This window comes from Limulus polyphemus, unplaced genomic scaffold, assembly GCF_000517525.1.
Source record: "Limulus polyphemus unplaced genomic scaffold, Limulus_polyphemus-2.1.2 Scaffold2738, whole genome shotgun sequence".
Lineage (NCBI taxonomy): Eukaryota > Metazoa > Arthropoda > Merostomata > Xiphosura > Limulidae > Limulus > Limulus polyphemus.
Window position 1 is genome coordinate 25,533 of NW_013668348.1, and position 27,295 is coordinate 52,827.

At 31.7% G+C, this 27,295-nt stretch overlaps 1 protein-coding gene across 2 annotated transcripts in view; it reads right to left on the reverse strand.

Moving 5' to 3' along the window:
* LOC106467783 (acyl-coenzyme A thioesterase 9, mitochondrial-like) overlaps positions 1 to 27,295 on the reverse strand; it is a 64,058-nt gene that overhangs the window by 5,666 nt on the left and 31,097 nt on the right. For both annotated transcript variants that reach the window (XM_013928160.2, XM_022395975.1), the window contains 7 exons: positions 26,889 to 26,962; positions 22,900 to 22,967; positions 21,174 to 21,285; positions 17,651 to 17,741; positions 9,960 to 10,045; positions 8,560 to 8,647; positions 456 to 612 (listed from right to left, as the gene is read on the reverse strand). In XM_013928160.2, the coding sequence (XP_013783614.1) occupies positions 456 to 612; positions 8,560 to 8,647; positions 9,960 to 10,045; positions 17,651 to 17,741; positions 21,174 to 21,285; positions 22,900 to 22,967; positions 26,889 to 26,962 (676 nt within the window). The remainder of the gene's footprint in view (positions 1 to 455; positions 613 to 8,559; positions 8,648 to 9,959; positions 10,046 to 17,650; positions 17,742 to 21,173; positions 21,286 to 22,899; positions 22,968 to 26,888; positions 26,963 to 27,295) is intronic.

Below are 27,295 nucleotides of genomic sequence, written 5' to 3' on the forward strand. Positions count from 1 at the left end.
ATTTTAGGGCCATTTCACGAGTGTGTTGCCTTGGGTTAGACTCAACAAATGTCTTCAAAGCATCAATATCAATTCTAACATGTCGGCCCCTGTCATCACAGTTTTTAAAGCTAAAGTCACCTGAACACAATTTGCTGATCATTGACACTTATGAACATTCAAAACATTTCAATTAAACTTCTTTGATATTCTTTGTGTCTCATTGTGTGCCATCACTATAAGGGATGAGAGTATACTAAACTTTACAAATTATATAGGCTACACTAACATGACATTTAGGCTGTTTGTTTAACTATTATACGTGACGTACATTTTTTAGGGGGTGGTTAATGAAACGTGACATTAATTTCTTGACGACCTAATATTATAACTCATTGTTATGTAACAATAATAACTTTCTAATACTGCTCTACATGAATCATATGCAGTTTTTGAAAATTATAGTAAGAAATTACCATGGTATGACCGTGGTATTATACGAGGCAGTAGGTCGTCTCCTCTTGAAGTAAAAGTAAAATGGAATGTATTGGTTGTTTCTTCTTTTCCCTTTTCTGGGTCCTTCACAGAAGCATGAACTCGTACCTGCATGTCTCTGTCTTTAACGTATACAATCTAGTAAAACAATAAAGTTTATATACATATTTCTTCATGTCTACAGAACATCATGTAAAACATAAAAGCATTTGGTAATTTTTCTAGAAACATGCAGTATAAAGATATTATATTAATAAATATTTCAAGAAAGTAAAATACCAATTTTCACACTTGAAAATTGGGAAACTTAACATTTACCTTACCTGAAAATGTATTTCCAATAGACACTCATCTCTTTGTAGAGAATAGTTTGGTCCTTTGCACACCTGTTTACGAGACTTGCATGCTACCAGCTATCTCCCACCTACAAATCACTTGTTTAATGTAAACTGTACTAGAGTATGATGACATGATCATGAGACAATAGCTCTCCACCAATAGGAAGGTGACACAACTTCCTTGCACAGTAACTCCCCTTAAGCACTTGCACTTGAAATAACTTCATTCTTAGACTAGGCAAGAAGAAAATGCACAAGTGGGAAGGATGGGTGAGAAGGTGTGAAGAGGTATTTATAAGAAATAGATTTTCAGATGAAGAAAATATTAGCTTCTGATACAATAACTCACATCCACACACAGATTAGCTGGAATCACAGATTGAAATGGTGAAACCAGAGCAACCATTAAACCTAGATGAGCTCTCTTATGAATGGGCCTGAAGGGAAAGCCCATAGAGTGCAGAACCCAATGGCAGAGGTTCCATAAGGACACCCCCGTGGGAGACTGCATCACATCTTGACTAGGGTATACTTTTCTCCAGGAAGGAATGGAAAAAGAACCTCAAGTGTCACAGGGATGAGTGGAATTATTTGTATGAGCAACTGCACAAAAGTGGTTGGTAAGCCAAAACGTGTAGTGTGGTTAGGGCTTGATCTAGACAGATAGAAACAGGAATGACACACCTGTTCTGCTGGAGAAAGAGGGCACACTAACTTTTAAGAGGTGATTTGCACTACACAGACAGTGTCATCACCACCTTACTTCCCACAGTATTGTCCTGTACACTATCAGTGAGGAACTCTCCAAGAGGGGGGTGGGGGTAAAATTCTGTAGAAGATCTCCATCTCCAAATCTCCATCAAATGTATGCTGGAAAGATCTTTTATTGGAAACAGTGCAATGGGTGATTTCAAAACCCTATTTTGAAAAGCTGACAAGTGTGAGCCAAAGAAGTGAGCAGTCATTTCCTTAATGCTGGCATTTTCCATGACAATCCATGGAATGGTACAGTCTGGTCTGAGCAATTGAATAAGTTTAATACAAAGAGGATACCTCTGGTAGTCTTGTGGAACACCCCATCTCGACAGTGGGCACTGATAGAGTCAGGATAGATGGGTTTAGCACTTTCCATTATTCCTGGCCTGATGCAGATTTTGGGAAATAATCATACCCTTGAAAGAAACCTCAGCCATCTGGCAGGATCCTATAAAAGGGAAAAAGGTGATGAAAAATAAAATGTACTTATCCTTCTCAAAGTCAGTGTGTAGACTGAAGAACAGCAACTAGAGGGTGTTGAAATCTCATGAGAGATGAAACAGTCAGATGATGAAGATAATGGAAAACGAATGCATGTGGATTCATCCACCTGCCAGCCTGAAGGCCCTTGTCCAAGGGTTGGTGAAAATGAGACAACAGCATGAGATAGGTGATGAATTTGATACGATGAAATTTGAAACAGCCTGTGAGTATCAGTATCCAGGGAAGAATACATCAACTGGAAAAGTTGGCAAATCCATTCAGTAAAGGTAAGAGAAGATAGGTTTCAAGGCAGAAAAAAATGATGGAAATCCTGAAAAGGAGACATTTGTACCAAATAACACCATACAACCGAAACCTGACATAGAAGATGATCCAGGTCCAAATAAGCATAGAAGTGAGAGATGGAAGGGGAGGAGGTAGGAAAGAAAGAATAATTACTCTCTGAGCAGCCCAAAGTTTTGGGAAGAAATGTCCAGTCAGGGTAGACGAGCAAATACGTACAATAAAAGAGAGTGCAGAAAGCATTGATGACACATAAATCTGAACAACAGCAACCAAAGGTGAAAGGAAGAAGGAAGCATGTTTTCAGAGAAATATGGTAAAAAGAAGAACAAGAAGCCAACAGCTCAAATGAACATGTAAAACCACACTAAAGCAAGTTAGGTATGGGAGTCAGATGAGGGGGGGGGGATCAGTGAAGAAAGAAGGATCGGAACAAAGTGGAGAGGACAGCGGCAAAGAACACCTGGTAGTAACAGGAAAGGAAAAATTCAGTTGACAAAGCTACTTGATAACTGGTTATGGTGAAGACCAACAATTCATGGCTGAAGAACCATGTAAAAATAGGACAAAAGGTGGGCCACAGTTAGGACGGACAGCCTAAAGGAAGGGAGTGGCAGATGGACCAACAATAAAAAACTCACCACTTCTATTAACCCTTTAAAAACTGCTACACTTTTTAAATACCCTGAGCATGTCACAAAGTGTTACCGAGTTATATTCAAAATTTAATTAAACCAATTTACTGTCAATATAATTTAATAAAATTAACATTGTCAAATACCTTATAATTCAAAGAATAGAAAGGGAAATTAAAAATAAACTATAAGTGAAAAGATAAAGACGTGAAATTACACATAGGAGATAAAGAAGACTTCTAATGAAGTTCTAAGAAGAGTTGAAAGGTATGTACATATTATCATATTTCATTGTACTGTATGTTAATGACAATAGCTAGATTTAGTAGTGATATAGTACAGAAAATGGAAAATCAAATATAAGCATCTATCTTAAAAACTTGTGATATTCATTTATAAGGTTTTAGAGATTATGAAAAGGAAATGTGCAAACTGTAAAATAAAAAATAGTATTTTTATACTTCATATAAAAATCACCTTGCATGTGAACTATTCAGAGTCTGAGTGTAAATAGCTATATTAAATAAATTTTTATTAGAAATAGTACAAAAAGTCAAAATTAAATTTTTTATTTTTCTGAAATGTAATGCTTTTAGAAAAGTTGTTGTCAAACTTCAAAGAATTTCATCCACTAGTTTTATTTTTGGAAGGAAATATAAAGATATTGACGATAGGTCCTTAAAATTTGGGGACATGGTTGCCATCAAGTTAAAGTTGAAGGACAACAGGAATGGAATAAAAAGAAAGTTACATGAATAGAGAGTCAGGCCCTAAGGAAGACAGTCTGGACAAATCTCGCATATGAAGATGAAGGGACAACACCCTTGGGTGAAAAAAAGACATCTAAAGCAAAGTTGAAGCAAGAGAGAGAGAAGGAAATGGGGAGAGAGGAAGAAGGGGTCTGGACTTCAATTGACAAAGCAGAGGAAACCAGGGTTGAGCATACTAAAGAGGCACCACCAAGAGAACCTGAAAGGAGTATCACAGATCAAGGCAAGGATATGAGAGAGGAGCATAGGCATACAGAAAATGATGAGACAAATCTTGGCATCAAAAGCCAGGGGTGAAGGATGAGGAACTGGTGACCATAAGAGTGGAAGTTTTGTACTGAGAGTGGTGGCAAAGACATCAACAAGGGACATGCCCAAATGAGAGCAAATGCAAGAAAAAACTGAGGAGGGAGAAACCATTCTGTGGGTAGAACCAGATTTAGCCAAGAGAAGTTATTCATCATCAGGTTCAGAGCCCCTGGTACATAACAAGTTATTAGATGTACCCAATGGGAATAAGCCCATAATAGCAGGTCAAAACTGTGAAAGCAGAGAGACTTTGAATGGGTACCCTGCTGAGAATTGTTATAAGAAATGACCATGGAACTGTCAGACTGGAGAAGAAGGAACATGCTTGGAGAACTGCAAGAAGTTCAATTATGTTGATGTGAACACTCCTCCAGAGCCCATGTGCCCTAAGTAACATTGTCATTTAGAGGCAAACCCAAGCCCAACAAAGAAGTGACTGTGAAAAAATGGAAATGAAATTGAGGGGTGGCAAGTGGATATACACCATTGTTTTGGAACAGTCAAGCCACCAAGACAAGTCCCCAAGAAGAGAAGGGTGATGCACTATCAGGGACAGTGGATCCCAAAAATATTCCATTGGTCTCGCAATGGACACTGGAGGAGGTGGATGTTTGCATTGCCTAAGGGAATGAGTGGTTCTAGTGAATCCGGTCCCCAAAAGTAAATAAACCTTGCATGTGTGTAAATGTGAAATGCAAATTTTTGGGAGAAGACATTCCATTTCTCACAGGTGAAGGTGTGAAAGATAAGCCTAACTGAGTTGAGAGTTGAATAACACACCCAGATGTACCAAATATTGGGTTGGCATGAGAAATGACACAGAATGCTCGAGAAGCCAGTCGAGCTGAGCAGCCTTCTGCAGAAGAATGGAGGTCGAGAAAAGGAGTCCTCTTAAGTAGGGATGAGGAGAAACCAATCATCCATGTAATAACAAAAACTCCACCCCAATCTGTGAATATGGTGAGAAAATGACCCCATGACTTGACTGAAGAAGTAAGGAGCAGATGCAATACCAAAAAGAAAAACACAGAGCTGGAAGACTCAATGCCAATGGATGAAATGAAGACAATGTCAAGAAGACAGGGAAAATATAATATGTTAAAAAGCTTCCAGCATGTAAACCTTGGTCATCCACAGACTGGGAGAAAAAAATACTGAAGAGAACAGAAACCCTTCATTCAGAATCATGGGACAACTAGAAAACAGTTGAGAGATGACATGTCAGTAAACAGATGCCAGGTCTTCTTTGGGACCACAAAGAGATAAGAACAATATTCCAGAGTAAGGGTAAATAGTCTCTGGATGCAGTTTTTGGCCAAGATATCTGAGACTACAACGTCAAAACACTGAAGATAAACAGGTTTGGAGGGAGGAGGAAAGGAAACAGAAAAAGTAGAGAGGGTAGGAAGAGAAGTGGAGAGATAAATCATGGGTGAAAACATGAAGAATCTACCTGTTGGCTGAAAATGGAGGCCAAAGACTGGTAAATCAAGACAAATGGGCACACATTGAGCCAGATTTAACAGGTTCTTCACAAACAAGATAAGTGGTGGCTCCTGACACTGTGAAGAGGGAGAACAGGAAAAAGAACATGAAGCAGGAAGAGGGAGGGGACACTTGGATTGAGCAGGCATAGAATAGGAACAGAAAGTCAAGGTTGGGAAAGAAGAGAAACAACAACAAAAAAAAGACAATGGGAACTGATGCCGGGCAGCCTTAGTTAATGTCTTCAGAGAGTCAGGAATACTACTGAATGCATTCAGATAAATAAAAGAACCCAATGAAGATCAAGGAGATAAGAGTGAGGCAGGCAAACATTAGTTGGGAGAGTATCTTGACCCAACAAGTCCCTACAGCAGAGGAACCAAGTAAGGAGAGATAGAGTAGAAGTAGTAGTATGGGCTAAAGTGGTTAAAATAAGAGAATGAACATACCTAGAAAACCTTTAGAAGCACAACCTCAGAAATAAGGTGAAGTGATGAGAGGTAACATAGAACATGGCCAAAAAAAGATGAAGGTGTAAAAATTGAGCACTAGAAAGTGAAACAGAAGCTAAGAGTTCTCCCCCCCACCACCACCACCAAGTAGGTAAAAAGAGATTCCAAAGACTAGGAATTGAGAAATAAAAATGAAGAATGGCTGTAAGCCAAGAAAAAAAGAATCAAGTAAGTGAGAAGGACAAAGCATGCTAGTATGGGTGCACAGTTTTCAAGAAACAAGTCCACATGGACCTTAATTTAGGATAAGTAGGAAAAACAAAGTAATCTTGAGTATGGGTTTCATGTAGTAAAAAAGGTGAGGAATTGAAAGACACTGGAGCAAGAGAGAGAGAAAAAAGAACATACCTGTGAAACCATATCAAGAAAAAAGATTAAAAAGGTGAGAATTTCCTTCCACTGATAAAACAGTACCTAGAGTAAACCCTGATGGTGGATATACCTGGAAAAATCATCACCATCCTGGTCATGTTCAAACTGAAGAGAAGGAACATCAGTCAAATGGAATGAAGGAGGAGGTTCTGTATGCTTGAGGGAACCCATAATTCATTAAACAATGACTGCAATGTCTTCCACAAATAACAAACCTCCAGTAGCTACAGGTCCCATGTTAATAGGTTGTCACTATCATACGATGAAGTCAAACTTGCCATCACTTGAGAATTCATTATAGGTAGGAAAGAATGTTTTTTCTTTAGTAATGAAAGAAACAGTTAGAACTTGAATAAAATTCAAGTTCCATAATCTACTACAAATCTCACATAATTAATAAGTTCAAGTCACTGCCAAGTAAATAAGTGAAGTTATTTGAAGCACATATGCTTAAAGGGTGTTATTGTGCAAGGAGGTTGTGTCTCCCTCCTATTAGTGAAGGGCTATTATCACATGATGATGTCATCATGCAATAACGCAGTTCATTTTAAACATGATTTTTAGGTCAGAGTTAGCTCAGAGCTATTGGCATGCAAGTTTCATATGCAGATGTGTGAGGGATCAAGCTATTCTATGTGCATAGGTGAGGTATTGTCTCAGAAGCAAGAATATATATACATATAAAACCCACTTGGGGATGAAGAAACAAAACTAAACTGTGATAAAGCCTTCTGTACAAGATAGAAAAACTAATAAACAAATGAAAGGCCACCTGGCCAGGGAGAAACAAGAATAAACAGACACATGATCCTGAAATATCAAATAAGATATGAACAAAACTCGCATAGGGAAGAAGAAACAAGAATAGACAAGGATAAAACCTATACCATCATTGAAAGTCAATCAATAGATGAACAATACTCGGACAAGAAAGAAAAAGTAAACAATAAATCCTAACTTAGCATAAAGAAACTAGAATGAATAATGACAAAACCCAAATGAGTGAAATGAAATGAGAGTATACAAAGATAAAACTTTCTTAGTCAAGTAAATTGAACAACAAAGGAACAAAAAGTACAAATAAACAGATAAAGGTACTAGAGCACTCAGAAACAAACTTAAACAAGAGATAAAACCTAAATTACCATCATAGAGAAATGAGAATACATAAAAATAAATTCCACTAGATCAAGAAAAGTACAGAATAAAGACAAAACCTACAAAATAATTTAAAAATACGAAAAAAAAAGCCAAGAAGAAATAGAAACAGAGACAAAATCCACATTATAAATGGAAAAAACAAACAAACATCGCATATAAACTGTCTTAACACAGAAAAACAAATGAAAATAAACAGAAACAAAAGGACCTGAGATGGCATGTAAATGTGGGTACAAGAACAAGTACACATGACACCACGTAAGAATGTATTGAAAATGAAGTACAAAAAGAAAAATATACATGAAACTCACCTGAGAATGTATTGATATTGAGATACAAGAAGATAAAGCACACATGACACCACGTAAGAATGTATTGAAAATGAAGTACAAAAAGAAAAATATACATGAAACTCACCTGAGAATGTATTGATATTGAGATACAAGAAGATAAAGCACACATGAAACTCACCTGAGAATGTATTGATATTGAGATACAAGAAGATAAAGCACACATGAAACTCACCTGAGAATGTATTGATATTGAGATACAAGAAGATAAAGCACACATGAAACTCACCTGAGAATGTATTGATATTGAGATACAAGAAGATAAAACACACATGAAACTCACCTGAGAATGTATTGATATTGAGATACAAGAAGATAAAGCACACATGAAACTCACCTGAGAATGTATTGATATTGAGATACAAGAAGATAAAACACACATGAAACTCACCTGAGAATGTATTGATATTAAGGTACAGTACAAGAATAAATATGCATGGATCCCACCTGAGAATGTAGTGAAACTGAAGTACAGTAAAAAAACAAACAAAAACAAAACCCACCTGAAAATGTAGCAAAATTAAGGAACAGTAAAAGAACAAACACATGAAACACTCTTAAGAATCTACTAAAATAAAGTTACAAGAAGAACAATCACACATAAAACACACCTGAGCATGAAGATATAGGAGTGATCCAATCTCCACAGGTTGACGAAACCAAATGTCATCCACGTTTACAATGACAGGCCTGGTTTTACTGTTCCAATAGAAATTTTAGTTTATTAAGTATTAATGTCATTAGCATTACATAAAAACTGAAGAACATACTGTAAGAGTAGAGTTTAACAATAACATTCAGTAGTGTTGATAAACACACTCATGGAAGCAGCTAATTACCAGTATCTTTTCATGAACCAAATACTATGAATCAATATGCCTGGTTTTTTATCATATAATTCTTAAATAAAAACATTTTCATTGTACTTGATATCAGAAATAGGATGTAATTTTCATGTTAAACACCTACCACTATCCAATACTGATTACAGCATTTGAACTTTTCATTTATAAACACATTCCTTCACACTTCATAATGGTGAATGAATAAAACATGCTCAGCATGGACATTACACATTTTATAAGGATGTTTGTATCAATCCAAGATATTAAAGGTATTTTAGTTTAAGGGGAATAAACAATAAGTGTATATATACAGTTGTAGTAGTTCCTATATTTAACAATATATAAGTGAGCCTGCAAAATCTCATAAAAGACCTTTCAACAACAATTATACCGAGTCAATTAATGAAAAATACTAATTAATATCACAAGTGCAATAGGGTCTCTAGCAAACAAGAAGGAAATAAAAAATGCACAACTGATACATGTACAAATAGAGTGAGGTATTATTTACATTAAATATGCTAACATAAGTCTACATTGATCATAAAATTTCTGTTGTTTTACCAACTGTATTAGCTTATTGAAACAACTCATGTAAATTAAATTTATGTACTCTAAAGGTAAAAACCCTAAGTAATAACTTATTCCATAGGAGATTTAGTATTAAAGATACTGGCTTCTCAATGTAAAGGTTAAATCTGTATAAATATATCAATAACAAAGATTAATGATATGTTATTAAAAGTAAGATATCTTTGTGATATTAAAACACTTCTTTCAGCTGCACTAGATGGCTTTATCTTTACTTTGTATGAACATACACAATTTTAAAGACCAAATTAAGTTGCAAGAACATGTCACATGCATATTAATTATAAAAAATGACTGTGAAAAACCACATACTTGTGATCTGGAAACAAGTTACTGCATTAATAGAGGACCGTTAAACCCACAAATCTCATCTAAAGAACCAAATTACTAATTATTATGCTGTACAAATGTCAAAAACTGTTGAAAAATTAAGAAAAGCTATAGTGTAATTATTTTTAAAACAGAAACAAGTTTTTGTTCAGATCCATGTACAATGCAAATGGTTTAAAACAAAAGCAGGTTACTTATACACTAGCTTCCCACTATGACTAAGTGGAACATAAATCACAACTAACCTATGGACATATGCCAAAGTCCAAGCTAGCTCATAAGCTTGTCGCATAAGAAAGCCACCAAACATCTTGTTGTACAGGTTTCTCTCCTGCATAAGTCATGATGAGAGTTCACAAAAAATATAAACTATCATTAATATAACATAAAAAAACGAACAGCTTTAATCTATCATTTTTAAGATTAAAACAAGAGTACAGAATGATATTGGTGTGGTTCGATATCCACATGTCATTGTAAAGAAAGTCTAGTTTTATGGGCAATATATTAGGGATGTGTACTAAATAAAGAAAAACAAATCACATTACTAATGTACATGTACTTATCAAAGGCAGAATGTTTTTTGAAGAAATGAAGAATGAAACTGGGCTAAAACAGTTATCAAAGACACACTGATCTTGTGGGTAGGCAAGAATTTATTAACTAATGTGAAAAACAAAGATTAATGATTTACTGGCTAAGTATAGCATTATATTAACAAGCACAAGAACATGCTACTACAGTAACATTCATATCAAAGGCAGATAGGTCACATCTATAGATATTTCTTGAAGGCAGCTAGTATGACAGTTAAGCATGGGATTGTATTATAAACAGTCAGAGTGTTTAACTAATCAAGTGCATTAACAGTATTTGTAGAGATTTTTCTGAAGAAGTGAAAATTGTGATTGAGTATGATACAAAATCCATGATTCATCTTAATATTAAGGTGACCCATTCAAAAAGGCCACAAGGCATACGAATGCTGCACGTCTTCAATGGTCAGTAAAAGTAGAATAGGCTAATTCTTAAGCCTGGTTTAAAACTTACTCATTAAAAAGATAACTAAACATGGGATCATGTTTAGCTTAACATATTGAATGATTAAAAAAAAAGAAAAAAAAAAGAGTTGGTTAATGGCTAAACACAACTGAATATACACTGTAAAGGACAAAACTGGGCTCATGATCACTCAACATATCTAAATATAAAGATGATTCATTATGTGTGTGTGTGTGTCCATCACCCAGAGTTGACTGGTTTTGGTATGGTAACTTGAAACTGTCCAACTGTGTGGACAAAAAACACCCCAGAAATAAGGCCATTTCCACTTTTTTTAATAGACTTTTAGCTTGCATCACCCAGAGGTGACTGGCTTGATCACCATAATATTTTTCATGGCAAATGAAAAACGGCCAAAGTGTGTACATGGGCTATTTTGTTTTGAGATATTTGCCTGAGAAGGGTGATAAAAGCACATTTCCACTTTTTATAGACTAGTGGCTTTGGATTTAAAGACACAAACACTTAATCAGTTAAATGAATCAATTACTACCTTCCACAAAATGGGGGGGAGGGGAATATTAGCTAACATTACCCCTTTATACAATTTTTGCTTCCTTAACAGGTGCCTTCAGCTGGTTTCATAATAAAAAGATCCCAGATTTTTATTACATTCATTAAAAGTGAGTGAGCCCTCAGTGGTTTAAAGTTTATTGTGCCTAATCAAGAATTATGATTTTTGTACTAATATTAATACAAACTAGAGACTACAGAGGTGCTTTGATTTTATTAAAGATGAACGATCAAGCAGAGGTCATGACTTTACTACTATGTAAAGTAGTAGGAGTTTTTTTTTATAGTTTTTTTAAGATTGGTGTCCAATCAGTGGTTATGATTTTATTAACCTTATTAAAGGCAAGAAATCAATCAAACATTTTGATGTTTTTAAATGTTGGATGAGCAGTCAATGTTTCAGACTGCTGTTTTCACTGAAATTGGATGACCAACCTAAATTGCACATTCACTGCATTCATTATGCAGTTGTGTGACCAATCAAGAATTATGTTGTTTTTTTATATTCAGTAAAAGCCTAATTACCAAGCAGTGGTAAGAAATTTTATATACTTATTAACCCTAAGTTAGTCTTCTGCAAAAGTTTTCCATAGTCATTCTTCTGGGGTCTGAGTGGACCCCCATCATAAAAATATAATTCAAAAATATTTAAGTAATAATAAACTATTATTTTGGAAACAAAAAACACTAACACAAAAAATCTTTTCCTTTATTAATCAATAAATGAACATTGAATATTACAACTTGTTTCTTTTTTACCACCTAAACTAAGTTTAACAATTTAACACAAACTAGCCGAATACTGAAACTACTGAGAACAACAAACATGTATGTGTTTTCATCTGTCAGTGCTGACGTTTACAAAATATTTGGGGGGTCTGTGAAGACCGCAGAAGACTAATGCAGGGTTAATGGAGAGTGATTAAAAAAAAAAGTTATGATTTTCCAATTTTTATTACAGATGTGTATCCGATTAGAGGTCGTGACTTTGCTAAACCTATCAAAAGATGGGTTAGCAAACATAGGTTGTCATTCTGTTATACTTATTAAAGAGTATACTAAATTGATGAGCAATTAGGAGCATAGTTCCCTTGACACCTATCTAAAGTAAGCCACACAAATTTTATGAATATTAATGTACTACACTATCTGGAACATAGAACCCACACATTATATATCTGTGAATACAGGGTACAGAAATGTCTTTACACTCTCACTTGGTCGATTCAGCCAAGTTTGTGACCTCAAATTGATGTTCATAGTTTTCATATTATAACTTCTACTATGTTTTGTGTATCTCCATAAAATTTCACAAGCATTCAGTATGCATTAAGAATCTTTTGTAGAGAAAAAAAAAGTTTTTAATGATGTATTTTCACTAAAAATTTCTCCATGAATACAAAGTGATTTTCATGTTAAGATTAAAAATACTTTCTTCATTTGAAAATTGTCAAATTTCATTTGAATAATCTCTACAACCCCTTAAATAAATTTCAAATGTCTTTTTTCAATACAACTTTATATTTCATATGTTATTTTCTCTACCCTAACTCTATACGAGGTTGGTCTTGTAACCACCATAAAAATATACAAAATAAATCTAAATTACTCTATTTTTCTCTCCAGAATGACTTCAGATTGTAACACAAAACTTCATTTGTTTATCTTAAGTAGCCTTAAATTTGTAACATTACACATCTGTTTCTATTTCAATTTTATTGTTTTATTGTCCTGTATCTAACTGTATTGAACTGTACCTAACTAATAATCCTGCCACATAAGTTGTAAACCACTTGGCAAATGTGTAGCTCATGTTACCCTATTGAATTATGTAATGTATAGGCTACCTGCAACTGCCCTGGCATAGCCAGGTGGTTAGGGTGCTCGACTCGCAATCTGAGGATCATGAGTTTGAATCTCCAACCCACCAAACGTGCTCGCCTGTTCAGCCATGGGGGCATTATAATGTGATGGTCAATCCCACTATTCATTGGTAAAAGAGTAGGCCAAGAGTTGGTGGTGGATGGTGATGACTAGCTGCCTTCCCTCTAGTTTTACACTGCTAAATTAGAGATGGCTAGTGCAGATAGCCCTCGTGTAGCTTTGCACAAATTCCAAACAAAAAAATAAGCGACCATACCTTGTGAATATTTTATATTATTACGTTTCTTTGATTTACCTAATATAACCTAAAAAGTTTCTAATTTTTACATTTTAGTTACTTTTATAATAAATAAATAAATAACATACATTAAAAACACAAAATATAGTACTTATCCCAGTACTAATGGTACTACTGCACTAAATTTTTATTTAAATAAATAATGCACCATAGAACACAGAATAATAACATATAAAAAGAAGACAATGTCCTACAACTATTACAATTTTTCTGGGTTTCTAATTAGGCAACAAGAGCTATTAAAAATTCAGCTAAGCTAGTCGATGTGTTTCTCATTGGAATAAAGTTTGAACTGAAACTAAAATACACAATTTTTTGTACAGCAAATAATGCAATATAATGCGTCATTTGGTAGAATAAAACCTTACTTTTTTATTATCTATAAATAATATAGTATTAAACACCACAGAGAACTATTGGCAATTTGTGAAAGAAAGGGTATCATAGATGGGTGTGGCGAGAGGGTTCTGATGTTCTAGTTTATGGCTCTGTAACGAAATAAGATTGAAGGTTATAAAAATTATGCTTTGCCTGAGTAATAACACTATTATAATGAGTAATTTACATTAAACTTTGTACTTCTTGGAAGGATGGTAAATAAATTAGAGAAGCTGGAATACCTAGAGAGCAAATGTCACAATTCTCATACTAGGGGAAGTGAGGATTATTTTTAAATATTGCCTTATAGAATTAAGAATTTAAAACATATATAATATTAAAATTTGGATTATTACCTACATTTCGATGCCACATTTATTTATACAGCATGATAATAAAGTACTTTAATTAAATTTTGAATGTAATTCAGTAAAACCTTGTTATATGTGCAGAAAAGAATGCCTGTATGGACAGGGTTGATATGTCAGCCCCTTAGTGACCATATATAATTTGTTAATTAATATACTTCTGAAGCAGAATGTATCCTCTTATACTAAATTTGGCAAGATAAATTATACATAAAGGTGCTCCACTACATTTGCCCAAAGTAATGTTACTTGAAACTAATTAAAAGCAGCAACTTCTTGAGCCCTGTTTGATGAATATCACACTTATTCGTTCCAGCTTATTCTGTAGCATGGTATAGCTAAAGATGATATTTTACACATTTATTGCACTTTTAATAAACATTAATATTTTGTTTATTAATTTCTAATATTAAAGTTTTACAGCAGCATGTTTACCTCAGTAATTAAAAGTTTGGCAAGCACATTGCAAATATGCATGTTCACAAAAACAGTGTGATTGTCATCTAATGGGCTTGGATTTGTAAAAAAATAAAACCAGAAACAAGACAATATTTCAGTACACTATGCATATTTGTATATGTTACCCAAATAATAATGTGCAAGCCTATGCCAGTTCAAATGCTCATTTGATAATATATCCTGCAAAAATGGTGGAGAATCAGTATCATTCCTGAAGGTATGAAGAACTTAATAAAATACAAAACTTAATAAAATACAAAAGAATAAAACCTGTTTTCCAGATGTATGGGTTATATAAAACATTTTTCTTTAAATGTAAAGTTAAAAGTATTCTGAAGACTAATTTTTATAAAACCCATTTTGAGCTTCTATCATCTTGAATTAACAGGGATTATTCAGTGATTTTAAACATATTTGTTCTAAACTATTTATACACTAAATTTATTGTGGTTATGAACTTCTCAGTTACATGGCCCCTAATAATAATAATTAATTTATAAAATGAACATAAACAAAAATACCTTCAATATTGCAATTAATCCCACTTATTACTGTGATTTTACCTACATGTTGTGGTCAGTTCTCTACACTGAGTGTTGTAATAGGCATAACAAACTGACTCAATATGATGTAATATTTTGACTTAGTATTGAATGGTACAAAAACAAGTTGGTAACTTGTGGTTTAAAAGAAAACACATACTTTTATAATATGTTTAGATTTTTTTTTTGCTTCCACTGATATTTGTAAATTTGTTTGTAGTTAAGCACAAAGCTATACAATGAGCTCTCTGTGCTGTACCCACCATGAGTGTTGAAACCCAGTTTTTAGCATTATAAGTCTGCAGACATATTGCTGAGCCACTGAGGGGCATACTTGTAAGTAATTATCAGCCTCTATCAAACAAAGTAATAATGTTTCACACAAAAAAAAACATTTAAAAATTTCTGCCATGAAGAACTGAAAATTTTGTCATTGTAACTTTTAGGTTGCACAGAATAATTTTCAGTATTTACTCATACAATATAACAACCTCATTGACAATTATGCAAACATACAAATTCTATTCTGGGAGGGAGGTGTAACATGTCCTGGGCACTTTTTGACAAAGAAGAAAAAAAGGGAATAATATTTTATGTTGCAGTGGGGGTTTACAATTTTAGTCCAAACATATTACCTTTATGCTTATTCCTTACTTCATACAAGTGTGTGTGTGTGATTTCAGCATCAAACAGTATGCAAAATATTTTGTAAAAAAGCAAAAGTATACACATGCATAAATTAATACAGCTATTAAAATACAATAAAAGTAAAGAAGATCTGAAGCTAACCATATAATTAATTCACCATTCCCAAATAAGTTTAGAAAACAAGCATATTCTATGTAAACTTTTGATAATATTGTATGACTACTAAGATAAAAGCATTTTACTTTAGCTGATAATAAAAACCCTGATGAATCACAAGAGAATGTTATTAAAAGAAACTTGACCAAAGCTATTGTTTTGGTAAATAACTTTTAAATAGTCTTAGTTTAAATCATGTTTTTCTTAAAGTTCTGAAAAAGATGTGTTGCTAACACAAACCATTTTTGACAAATCTTTAATTTACTTATCATCAACCTAGAACTTAGCAAGCCTCATTTAACATATATTTTACATCCTGCTTAAGTCAATTTGTTTGCCTATCTATCAATCTCATATGAAATATATTTTCCTCCCAGCATAAAGCTAGCTGCCTTTAAAAATGTTTTGCTATATTTACTTGATTCTAGACAAGAAAATAATAGTGACAGGTTATCTCTGCAACCATATCAGTTGAAATAGACATTTGGCACGAAGAACAGACTTCTAGTGTTTTTGTGCTCCACAGGTAAAGTATACTCTATTATTTCTTTTTAGTTTCTTTTATGAATAGTATTGGTTAGAATGTTTGATATATATATAATATTATTACTTTTTAGTTTTAGTTTTGATTATTGTTTTTCATTATAAAGGTTGTTTTGCATTAGTTAGTTTAATATACGTATTTAGTACTAGCTCAAATCTCAAAGCTCAAAATGGCTGAATCTTGTGAGACATTATTGAGATTATGGCAGTAAATATCATTAGTAGCAAGAGTACCCCACTGATGAAATGATGCATTTGAATCGCTACAAATACAAATGTAAGAAAAATACATTTAATTGATTATACCCATCACTGAAACCAGGTTGAATTTGAGTTTAACTCTATGTGAGTAGCTTGCTCTGATTAGAAGTTAATATTAATAATTATTAATATTAATAATTAATAAATGCCTAGCAGCAAAAAATTACAGTACCTGAAAGACAGAGAATAAAAGTTATTCTAAATTTATGAATTATGCATTATGACTTACTTTGTTAGAGATGTAAAAGCTATTAAATACCTTTTCTGTTGCAATTTACAGAAAAAAATTATAATCATCCGTCATCCACAGCAGTTAGTTTACATACTAATATTTTATTGATTGAGTATCCTCCTCTTAATTCTGTATAGTCTGAACAATATACAGCTACATGACAGAAGACTGACTAGTACTTTATAAAATAAGTTTCTTTTACTGTATTAAAACCTGAACTAATGGTCTTACAAATGCATGTTATTAACATCACACATGAACAACTGTATGCATTACTTAAAACTCTAACTAAAGCAAACTTTTACAGACATTTGTTCATCACATTCCCAGGTAAGCACAGTTTATCATTTATCAATATCTCAGCAGAAGATATATATTGAAAAAGTTCTTTATTACTGATGAAATAATTTACACAGATGATATTCAGTTCAGGTACCAAGGGAAAACTCTTAGAAATATTACTTTATTAAAATTGAAGACATCTTTAAAATATAAAGAAAATAATGGTTACATTACAACTGTTACAAATAGAATGGTTTATTGTCCATCAATAAATCATGGTAATCTGTGTGAGGAAAAAATATTCACTTACCTGAGGATGACAAATTATCACATTCTTTAGTTTAGCATTTTCCATCCACAAGGAACACGGTGGTAAGACTCTTACCTTGAATGTGTGTGCTCTAAACAATATTCAACTGCTCTTTAGTTATAATAGTTGTATAGCTTTTCCACATCTTAATAACTAAAAGTTATTTAAACAATAAATGTATTTAAACATGCAATACCTGTATTTATTACCAGTTAAAGGTAATCTAGTATAGGAATCTTTTTTCCTTTTGTTTTGGTCTTCAGACATCATATGAGGATGTAAAAATCCACTAACCCAATGACCAAGACTACCAAGTATTGAGTTTGAGTTACTAAAAGTTTCATAAGAATTAGCCCAGGGCTATTTTTGTTCTGTGTGCATGTGTGTAAAATTTAACACTGTATTTAATTATTAAAAGTTACTAAAATGCTAGTTGTTATATTTTCTTTGAATCACTAAAACTCTACTGTCACTAAAAAAAAAAAAGATTACTATTGACAACAGGTTGATCCACCACAAGCCTGTTATACAAATATATGTATCTCAATTACTAACTCACAAACTAAAATGTTCAATTACTTAGTTTTATACTTATAATACCATGTATGTGATTACTTTTTGTGGAATTAGAATAGCTATTTTTTAATGAAAAGTTTTACTGATACTAGATGAAACATCTGTGCTTGGATAAAATGACTTATAGCTTGGCAGGTATTTTCCTAGATGTGACAGAAAAGGGTGAGGTATTCCAAATTTCAAACCACCATGTGCTTGTTTTGATTTTGTCATATATGTAGACAGGATAGCCTGTTCAGAGATTCTGTTTTTATATATTCCTAATTACATCATACTATTTTCAACACATCAGGAATACTAATGTGAAGACTGGTTAACCTGCCCATACACTTTCCATCTGAGTCACATATAATATTATCTTTAGTTCTGCAATAATGTGGAAGATGCCACTGCCATGAAAATAAATATGTATTCATCTTCAGTGTGTAATAATTTAGTCATTTTAATGGAAAAAAAATAGCTGGGCTAGTACATTTCTCCTGCTTATTAGCCTGATACACCAATGAGTCAAATTTGTTGAATGATATGCTTGATGTACAGAAACATACACGTCCTATTTCTACATACACTAACTCTTCTTATAAAATTATTACATGGTCTTTTACAGTTCTACAGATATCTCTTACATTTCACTAAATTATTTGAACCACACTAATATTATATTTATACCTTAAATTAAAACTACACAATTCAATGATAATATAAAATATAAACAATTAAAATCACACCTTTCAGAGGTAAGCTGCAAACAAATAAAATCTTTTTTAAAAGATTCTTTTCTAAAAATACAGAGCAAATGGCAGTTTCACAAGCAAAAATATAGTCGTATATATAACTTATATTTGACAAATAATAAAATGTGATTTATATACCAATCTGTAAAAATTTCCATGAAAAAAATCTATTACTTTGTGTATCTGCTTTGTCCACCAAGAGAATCTAACCTCTGACTTTAACATTGTAAATCCATAGACTTACTGCTGTCCCACCAGAGAACACTTTGTGTATGATGACAGATATTCCAATACAGATGATGCTTCAACATTATCAATTCCTTTTGCAATCTTATAATTCAAATTATGATAACCCATAAGCATTACCTTGCATTTACAAGTTTTCATGTGTAGAGATATTCTAAAGAGTACTTATGTGAAAAGTCAATTTTGTTCTTGAAGGGAAACATAATCATTAGTCTATGTTGTGTTTTAAAGATACAGTTAACTTATACCTTTGGATAATTTCTGTGAAGCATTTTCTTAATTTTGTTTTATGTTATAGGATTGTTTATCCATAAACTGTAAAAACATGTTCTTTTTTCTCATATCAAATGTCACAGTAGAGAGGCCATTCATTATTTCCAACATGTTTGATAACCTTACCATGCAGAGTTATAAGGAAGGCAATATTTAATGTTATTCAATTCACATTAGAAACCATTGCCATCTGATTTAGAAAATCAGCACTCAACACCAGTGAGCAGGCTCTATCTCCAAAACTTAAACTCTAGCACCTGTAGCCTTCAGTGTATGATCTGACTAGTCACTGTAGTATTTTGATGTCATAAATGTTACTGTCTAAATTATTTATGAGTTGAATGATATGTGTTTTAGATTGTAAACCTAATTTGCCAGCATCATTTTTACACTACATGTTTTCACTGGTACCACAATAAAAAAACGTAAAATGTATTCTAAAACAAGATATAACCTGTCACTAAGTCACTAATGTTTGACTTTGGTGATCAGAACATCTATGGTTAGTAAACTTGTACAATAAAAATATTATCATTCAAGGCCATACAAAAGCTGCTGAATAACAAAGATTATGGTTTTATGGAATAAAATCTGAAAAGAAATTAAATTTATTTTTTCTATAAATGAAGATGAACAATGGACAAATTTATAAATATTTTGTCATCAGCTAACTTAAGTAGCTTATTGATCATTCCTTCATCTATGCCATTGATCTAAATCAAAATAAGTAAAAGTCCTAACAATGAGACCTGAGACTCCCCACTTGTGACATTAAGCTAGTCTGACTGAACTCCATTTATAATAATCCTCTTTCCTCCAAACAGCCACTTTTTCAATGACCAAAACTTAACTCCCACACCTACATAGATAATTTCTTTAAAAGGCTTTTATGTGTTACCTTTTCAAATGCTTTCTGAAAATCCAGATAAACCAAATCCATACCCTTATCCTCATCTGTGTAAGCAGTAACCTCTTCAAAGAGTATCAAAAGTTTAGAAAGGCAAGTTCTTCCCCTAGTGAAACCATGTTGACTATCCAACAAAATTTTCAACTTTGTTAAATGACCCTACAAAGCATTTTTAACAGACTTTCAAAAATGTTTCCCACCAATGAAACAAGACTAACAGACCTGTAATTACACAGAAAAATTTTATCACACTGAGTGAAAAACTTCAAGAAACAAAATTATTTCATATTGTCCATGCACTCTGAATCAACAGTTTCGAGTAAAAAAAACATAGTATTTCACTAGTTATAAGGACTATGTAGCAGCGTTTGTGTACAGTAACCAACAGTTTCATGCAAATTTTGAAGTATTGCATATATGTTGCTACAAAAGAATGTAAGAATCAGACTGGAGTATTACAAATATGAAGTAAGAAATTCAAGAAACATTTTATAAGAGAATCAAAAACAAACTGTCATATGTTAAAATATTAAAGGGAATTAAAAACCTAAGTGTAACAGTGACTTACATACCTGAAACAAAATAGACTGTAGTAAAGTATATAACAGCAAGGAATTACAAAATAGACTTTTGTACTTATATTTCAAAGAAGTCTTGAGGAAAACACTGATAGTACCAAAATATGATGAATCAAGGGTTTCAAAGAATTAACCACATAATATTAAATTAACGATACACAAGTTAAAGTTTTAGGACACAATAAAATACACACTTCTGTATTACTTACTTTGGGTCAAGAGTTTCAAGAAACAAATTATGTAATACTTCCCGCTCTTGTTCACTAGGTGCAGAACGTAACAGACTCTGGTGTGACCATTTTTGTCTGCGGGTCTTGTTAGCTGGACATTGGTAAATTTATGTTATTATGTAGATCAAATATAAGAAGTAAAGCTATAATAGAATTATGAATAAATAAATAAATACTCAACAGGATAAAATAATTAACACTGTTGTATAAATTAAAATTGTGTTACAGATATTAATTTGTTAATGCTACTGAAAAATATTTATAGATTATTCTAGAAGAACATAGTACCCAAAGAGAATACTGCTTGTTGTTTCTTAAGCATCTTAGATGTATATACATATAATTTCACACAATGTAGTGATTAAGAATATTGATTTGGTTAACACTCATATATATAGTCTGAATGGAAAAAATAACAGTAAAAGAAACTTTTTAAAAATAAATACAACAGTACAATGATTGGGAAGAAATTTTCTGGAAACATGTAACAAAAATAAAAATTCTATATTAGGGTTAGAAAAGAGATTAAGAAGATACCAAACTTAAATACAAGTTTTAATTAGTAAAAATACTGCAATCTGTTTTAAGTATGACCTGGCTTCATTTTAGTGATCCACATTAATCTTTTAATATATGGGTCCGGCTTCTTTTAATACTCCCAACAACCTTGAAACAAGTTATCCTTACAGGCTCCTTACATTGCTTCAACATATTCTGTAAATTACAGTTCAAAATTTTTGTGAGTACTCAGCTTTGATGACAGTGAGAACAATAAGATTTACAAATTACTACAGAGCCCTGCAATACAAAAATTTTGTAGTTGTGATTAAAAACTCCTTAATCTATATGTAGGTTTAAGTGCATTTGTAAATAATCTCTATAATTACCTATAAAACACTTATGTGCAACAAAGATCTGTATTTCTGTAGTGTATAACATCATACTATTCTTTTATGGTGCTGTATCATTTTACACTGTTGTACAAAAGAAAAGTAAAACAATTATATAATCTTGTAATCATATAATATCTATAATCAACTAGACTGATAAAACTGAACTTAGAAATGAAAGTACTGAATATGTAAAAAATGTAAGCACAGTCCAGTAAAATAGTTTATGATACAAAACTAATACTAAAAAAATGTAGTCATATACTACTATTTCAATGTCTAAAAAAGAATAAAAAACAAAGCAGCTGTGATCCATTTTTCTCTCTGGAAGGATATTTACAAGATTCACATATAAAGTACAATGAAAGTATGCAAGAACATGCTGATCAAATTAACTCTTGAGCATTAATTGTGAATGTTATTTCATCAGTCTTTGCTGGAAGTGGAAAAGTATGCATGTTTCATGACCATTGTTTATAGGTGAGAAGTTGAATTTTTCCAATGCATATAATCAGTAAAATAAGAAACAGAAATGCTTGCCATATAATATTCCACAATTTTAGAAACATCTTTTCCTTTTAGTCACATGTAAGTATTCTGTTTTTTTATGTTCTATAGTATACAAGTACTATTTAACAATTTATTTTACAAATGTATATTGTTTATGATTTATATGTTCATGTTTTATATCTTCATCATGATCTCATTAACTGACAATGTATTTGTTAAAAATACAGGCATGTGATTTGTAAGGAAGGGAAATACTGAACAAAAACAAAAACAAGTGGTTTACTTTGCCCCCCAAAACCTCTCACCTTCTCCTTGTCTGAATATTGCTTCTTCTTGTGGTGAATCTAGTATCAAAGGATTTACAAAGGCTGACCTATAAAATAAATACTTATTGGTAGGATTCTAATAAATAAAGGAACATAATGTAAAAAAAAATATTGCTGTATTTCTTTTCTAATAAAATGGTTGTTAACTGCTTATAGCCATACATTGTAAAACTACTGAAAGACCAGAAATCTCATTATTTAAAAACTTTTAATGGTTTATGATACTTTTTTGCTTCAGTACAAATAATCTTACATAAGTAGTCATATTGATAATTTTTGTTCAAATATATTGATGCAATATAGTGGGATAACAAATAGTAATTAAAACAATAACAAAAGATGAATTCCCTTGATGGTCAATGATATAAAAAGGAGAACTGCTCCAAAAATGGTACACTAGCTTAACAGACACTTCAACACATCTGAATCAAAGCTACTAGCTAAAAAAGATAACAAGTACAGGCACATAAAGATCCTTCTGAGTCCAATTAAACCATGCTTCATATCATGTACCAAAACACCTATGATAAAAAAGAAAAATATAGTGGACGGAGAACAAAATATTTAGTTCCATGCTATTTCAATGGACATAAATCATCAAGTGTCAACACCAGCAGAAATATGTAACACATATCCCAATCCACTGAAACTAAGCAAGCCATGGAAAGTATACAGTCATAGGACAGGTACTATAACCAGGCTAATCCCACTGGATCAAGGATGCAACAAATAAATACCATTATATTTCTTTAGAAAGTCTTAATTTTAGCATCAGAAACAAGATATTAGACTCATGAACGAGTGAATATTTTCGAAACATAAGCTGTGACAGTACTGGGAGAAATAGAAACCAAGTCAGGAGTGGCATATCTACTCAAAAGAAATGTGAAAATATCCCATAACAACTATCATTACCACAGAACTGTAAAATCTAAGATATTATTATATTATAATTTAGGGTAGAGTGGGTATTAAGCTTAGCTTAATTCTTTTTATGGGCTTTACTTTGTCAATTAAACCTTATACTGCATCAGGTTTTTACACAAATTGTTTCTTTAAGCAAAGAACAGCTATATACTATATTTCTCCCTTAAGTGAGAAGGATAACACAAGATATTTAACTATTTAACTTTTTCAACATTTTTTACTACTTGTTTGGTTCTTCAAAGTCCATTTGTTCATACTTGATTTGTTGAATAACTTAAGGCATTTAGTACACCAAGCTTCATATTCTGAGTCAAAATAACACATCAGTCATATATTTTGTATTCATCAGTGGATAGTCAATACAGATTGAAATTGAATTTCTTCATTATTATGAATTAAACACTTATGAAACTGAAATACAGTAAGTCAACAGAAATGTCAATAAATAGTGTTGCAAAAGTTTAATTTTTAAAATGTGCACCCAGATACTTCAATTTCTTTCAAGTCAGATCTTTAGCTTCTAACAACGTTGCAGATTTTATAATGAAAAATCTATTTTTCAGACACTGTTAAGGCTATAATAGTTTCAAAGCTTTTCAACATTTTGGAACAGTTTTGTCCATTAAATGAGAAAAGCATCAATTTTAAAATGGTAAAAGTTTATTAGTTTTTTTAGTTATATGCACATTTACAATTTCACCTTTTAATTAGGCTTACATGTACCCTTTAAAGGTAATTTCTCTAAGTCAAGTAAAGAACATCTCCCCTAAACACTCACCTGTTAAATTAAGAAAATGTTAACATAACAGGTGCATAACTCATAAGTATTTGAGAAAATTGTTAAAATGATTGTAACTGTATCATGTTCAGCTCTCGTAAAATCCCATGCAGTTCTAAACTTACTGCTACAACATGGTCAGGCTACATTAAGTACATATATTTTTAATGTTTGAGGTTGTCAAGATTATTAGATTAATTTAAGAACCTCAGCTTTACAAAATCAACAAATTTGTTGATAAACATGTCAAGTTATGAGTTTTGATTCTGTCATTATATTCAATAAAAACAAAAAGGCAATGAGAAAATATGTTCAATAGATCTCCGTCTAAAAAATGGAACTTTAGGCATTTTCTGTACTTTTTCTAAATCCAATAATACCTATTTTTCTTGTTAAATGAGTATATTCATATTTCAGGTGTAGGTAAGTTGTGTGGATTTAAATAAGTGACTGTTTTTATGTGATTTGTAAATAACAGCCTACATTGTTCTTTACAGTTCAGTTTAAAACTTACTGTTATAATGCTCAAAACTTTTCCCAACAGTTGTTTGCATCATATTTATATTTATAAAGATTTATGTGTGGATTTAAGACTAAACTAAATTTCTCTAGCAAACTAAACATCATGAAATTTTGTTGGGATCATAGTAAAAACATCCATGTTAACAGCAGATTTCAACTGGTGGTTCAATGCATTCTAAGAGTAAGAATCAATCTAGATTTTAGTTTTATGGTATATGGACTTCTAATCAGTTTGTTAAATAGTGATATATTCATTAATATATATATGTTCCTATTAAATTATTTTTATATTGATCTATATTATTAGCTTACTTTAATCAGCAGTTCTTGTTAAACAATAAATTGAGTTTTTAAAATATATTTTTTAAAATGACACTGGAAAGCAGAAAAAACATACTCTAAGAACCTATCAAGTTGTTTTTTTTACTGGATGTGAATCTAGCTTTTTAAATGTATAGAATATTTCCCGCTAAAGCCGAGAATTAAGATAATTTTTATACTGCATCTATTTTTTTAAATGGTGGAACATAAATTTTGATTGATAAACTACAAATTAAAATTTAAGCATCAAATGACTGGTGTTTTCATGTGATTATATTGTGCATTTAATACAATTAAATTTCCCACCTAACCAAACTTCACATATATATATATGAATAATGTCTTTACTTTTTATGATATATGTTCTTATCCAAGGAAAAATTAAATACTTCTAGTCACCCCATTTTACCGTCATATGAATGTATTAATGTTGGTTTTTTTTATCTTCAATCAGCTTGTAGTTTTTGGTTTAAAAACTCTGTAATAACTGGCATAATTCACACTAATAATTTATTATTTGTGTTTCATTAAACAAAACACAAAAATTATAAAATACTTCTTCTTATTTCCTTATATCTTTACTCATAACACACACACATATATAGTTCATAAGCTGTGTTTTCTTTCAACGCTTTGGTATATTTGTACAACTCCACCAATGTTTAAAAGAAGTTATGACTAGAAACAATAGTTTTACATGACTTAATATATGAATAATAGGGCTATTACATATAATTTCACAGGTGTTACTTAATATAGTACATAAACTCTATCTGTGATTGTAATAAATATTTAAAATTCAAACTGTTTTTAGATTTGTGTACTTAGCTGCAAAAATAACATTTCAGAGAATAAGTTAGATAATGAAGTTATAAAATTTTAAAGATATTTGAAGATAATTGAATGGTCTCAGTTTGGTCATCTTTATAAGTAAATAGTTATTAAAATTTCTCAATAATTATATTTAACCAAATTAACAAAATATGGATAAATGTAAATTACTACAACTGCCTCTTAAAATCACCTCTATGTCAACTTCTAAAAAGTCTGAAAAAATGTTAAATTAGGCAAACTTTATTACCCCCAAAGTACAAGCATAAGACCACATTTTATCACCTTTACAGCATTTACATTATCTTCAAATAACAGTTAACTTTTAACATATGCAAGGCCAACCTTTAAACATCTAACAAATAACCCTTGTCATAGATAACAGTGATCACAGTAAACCTTTACTGACCATAATTTAAAAACTGTCAGCTTTAAGATATTTGAAAAGATAACTGTATGTTAAACTTTAAAAAAATGTTGTTTTTTTCATATTGTGTATTAAGTTTAAATTTCTTCATATCAGCATAGAATATACTGTGCAAAATAATGTACCATTAATAATGAGACACACTCAAGTAAATGTACTTACTCTTGGTTATCTGGATGCCTGGCAACCATCACAAAGTAAGCATGCAACAACTTTCTCCATTCTCCAGATTCCATCTGCAACCAACAAAACTTTATAATATAAATTTCTCCACTGAATATTTCAACTGGACACACAAGTTTTTATGTTCAAACCATTACTTGTAACTAAAAAAAAAAAAAAGATCTTTATTATTTTAATTTAGAACTACTGAAAATGTTATGCAGACTACATCCATAATTAACAGAAGTTCATGATACAACCTTTTTCAATGTTCACAAAACAAAATATTTATAAATTTGTCCATTGTTCATCTTCATTTATAGAAAAAAATAAATTTAATTTCTTTTTACACTACATGTTTTCACTGGTACCACAATAAAAAAACGTAAAATGTATTCTAAAACAAG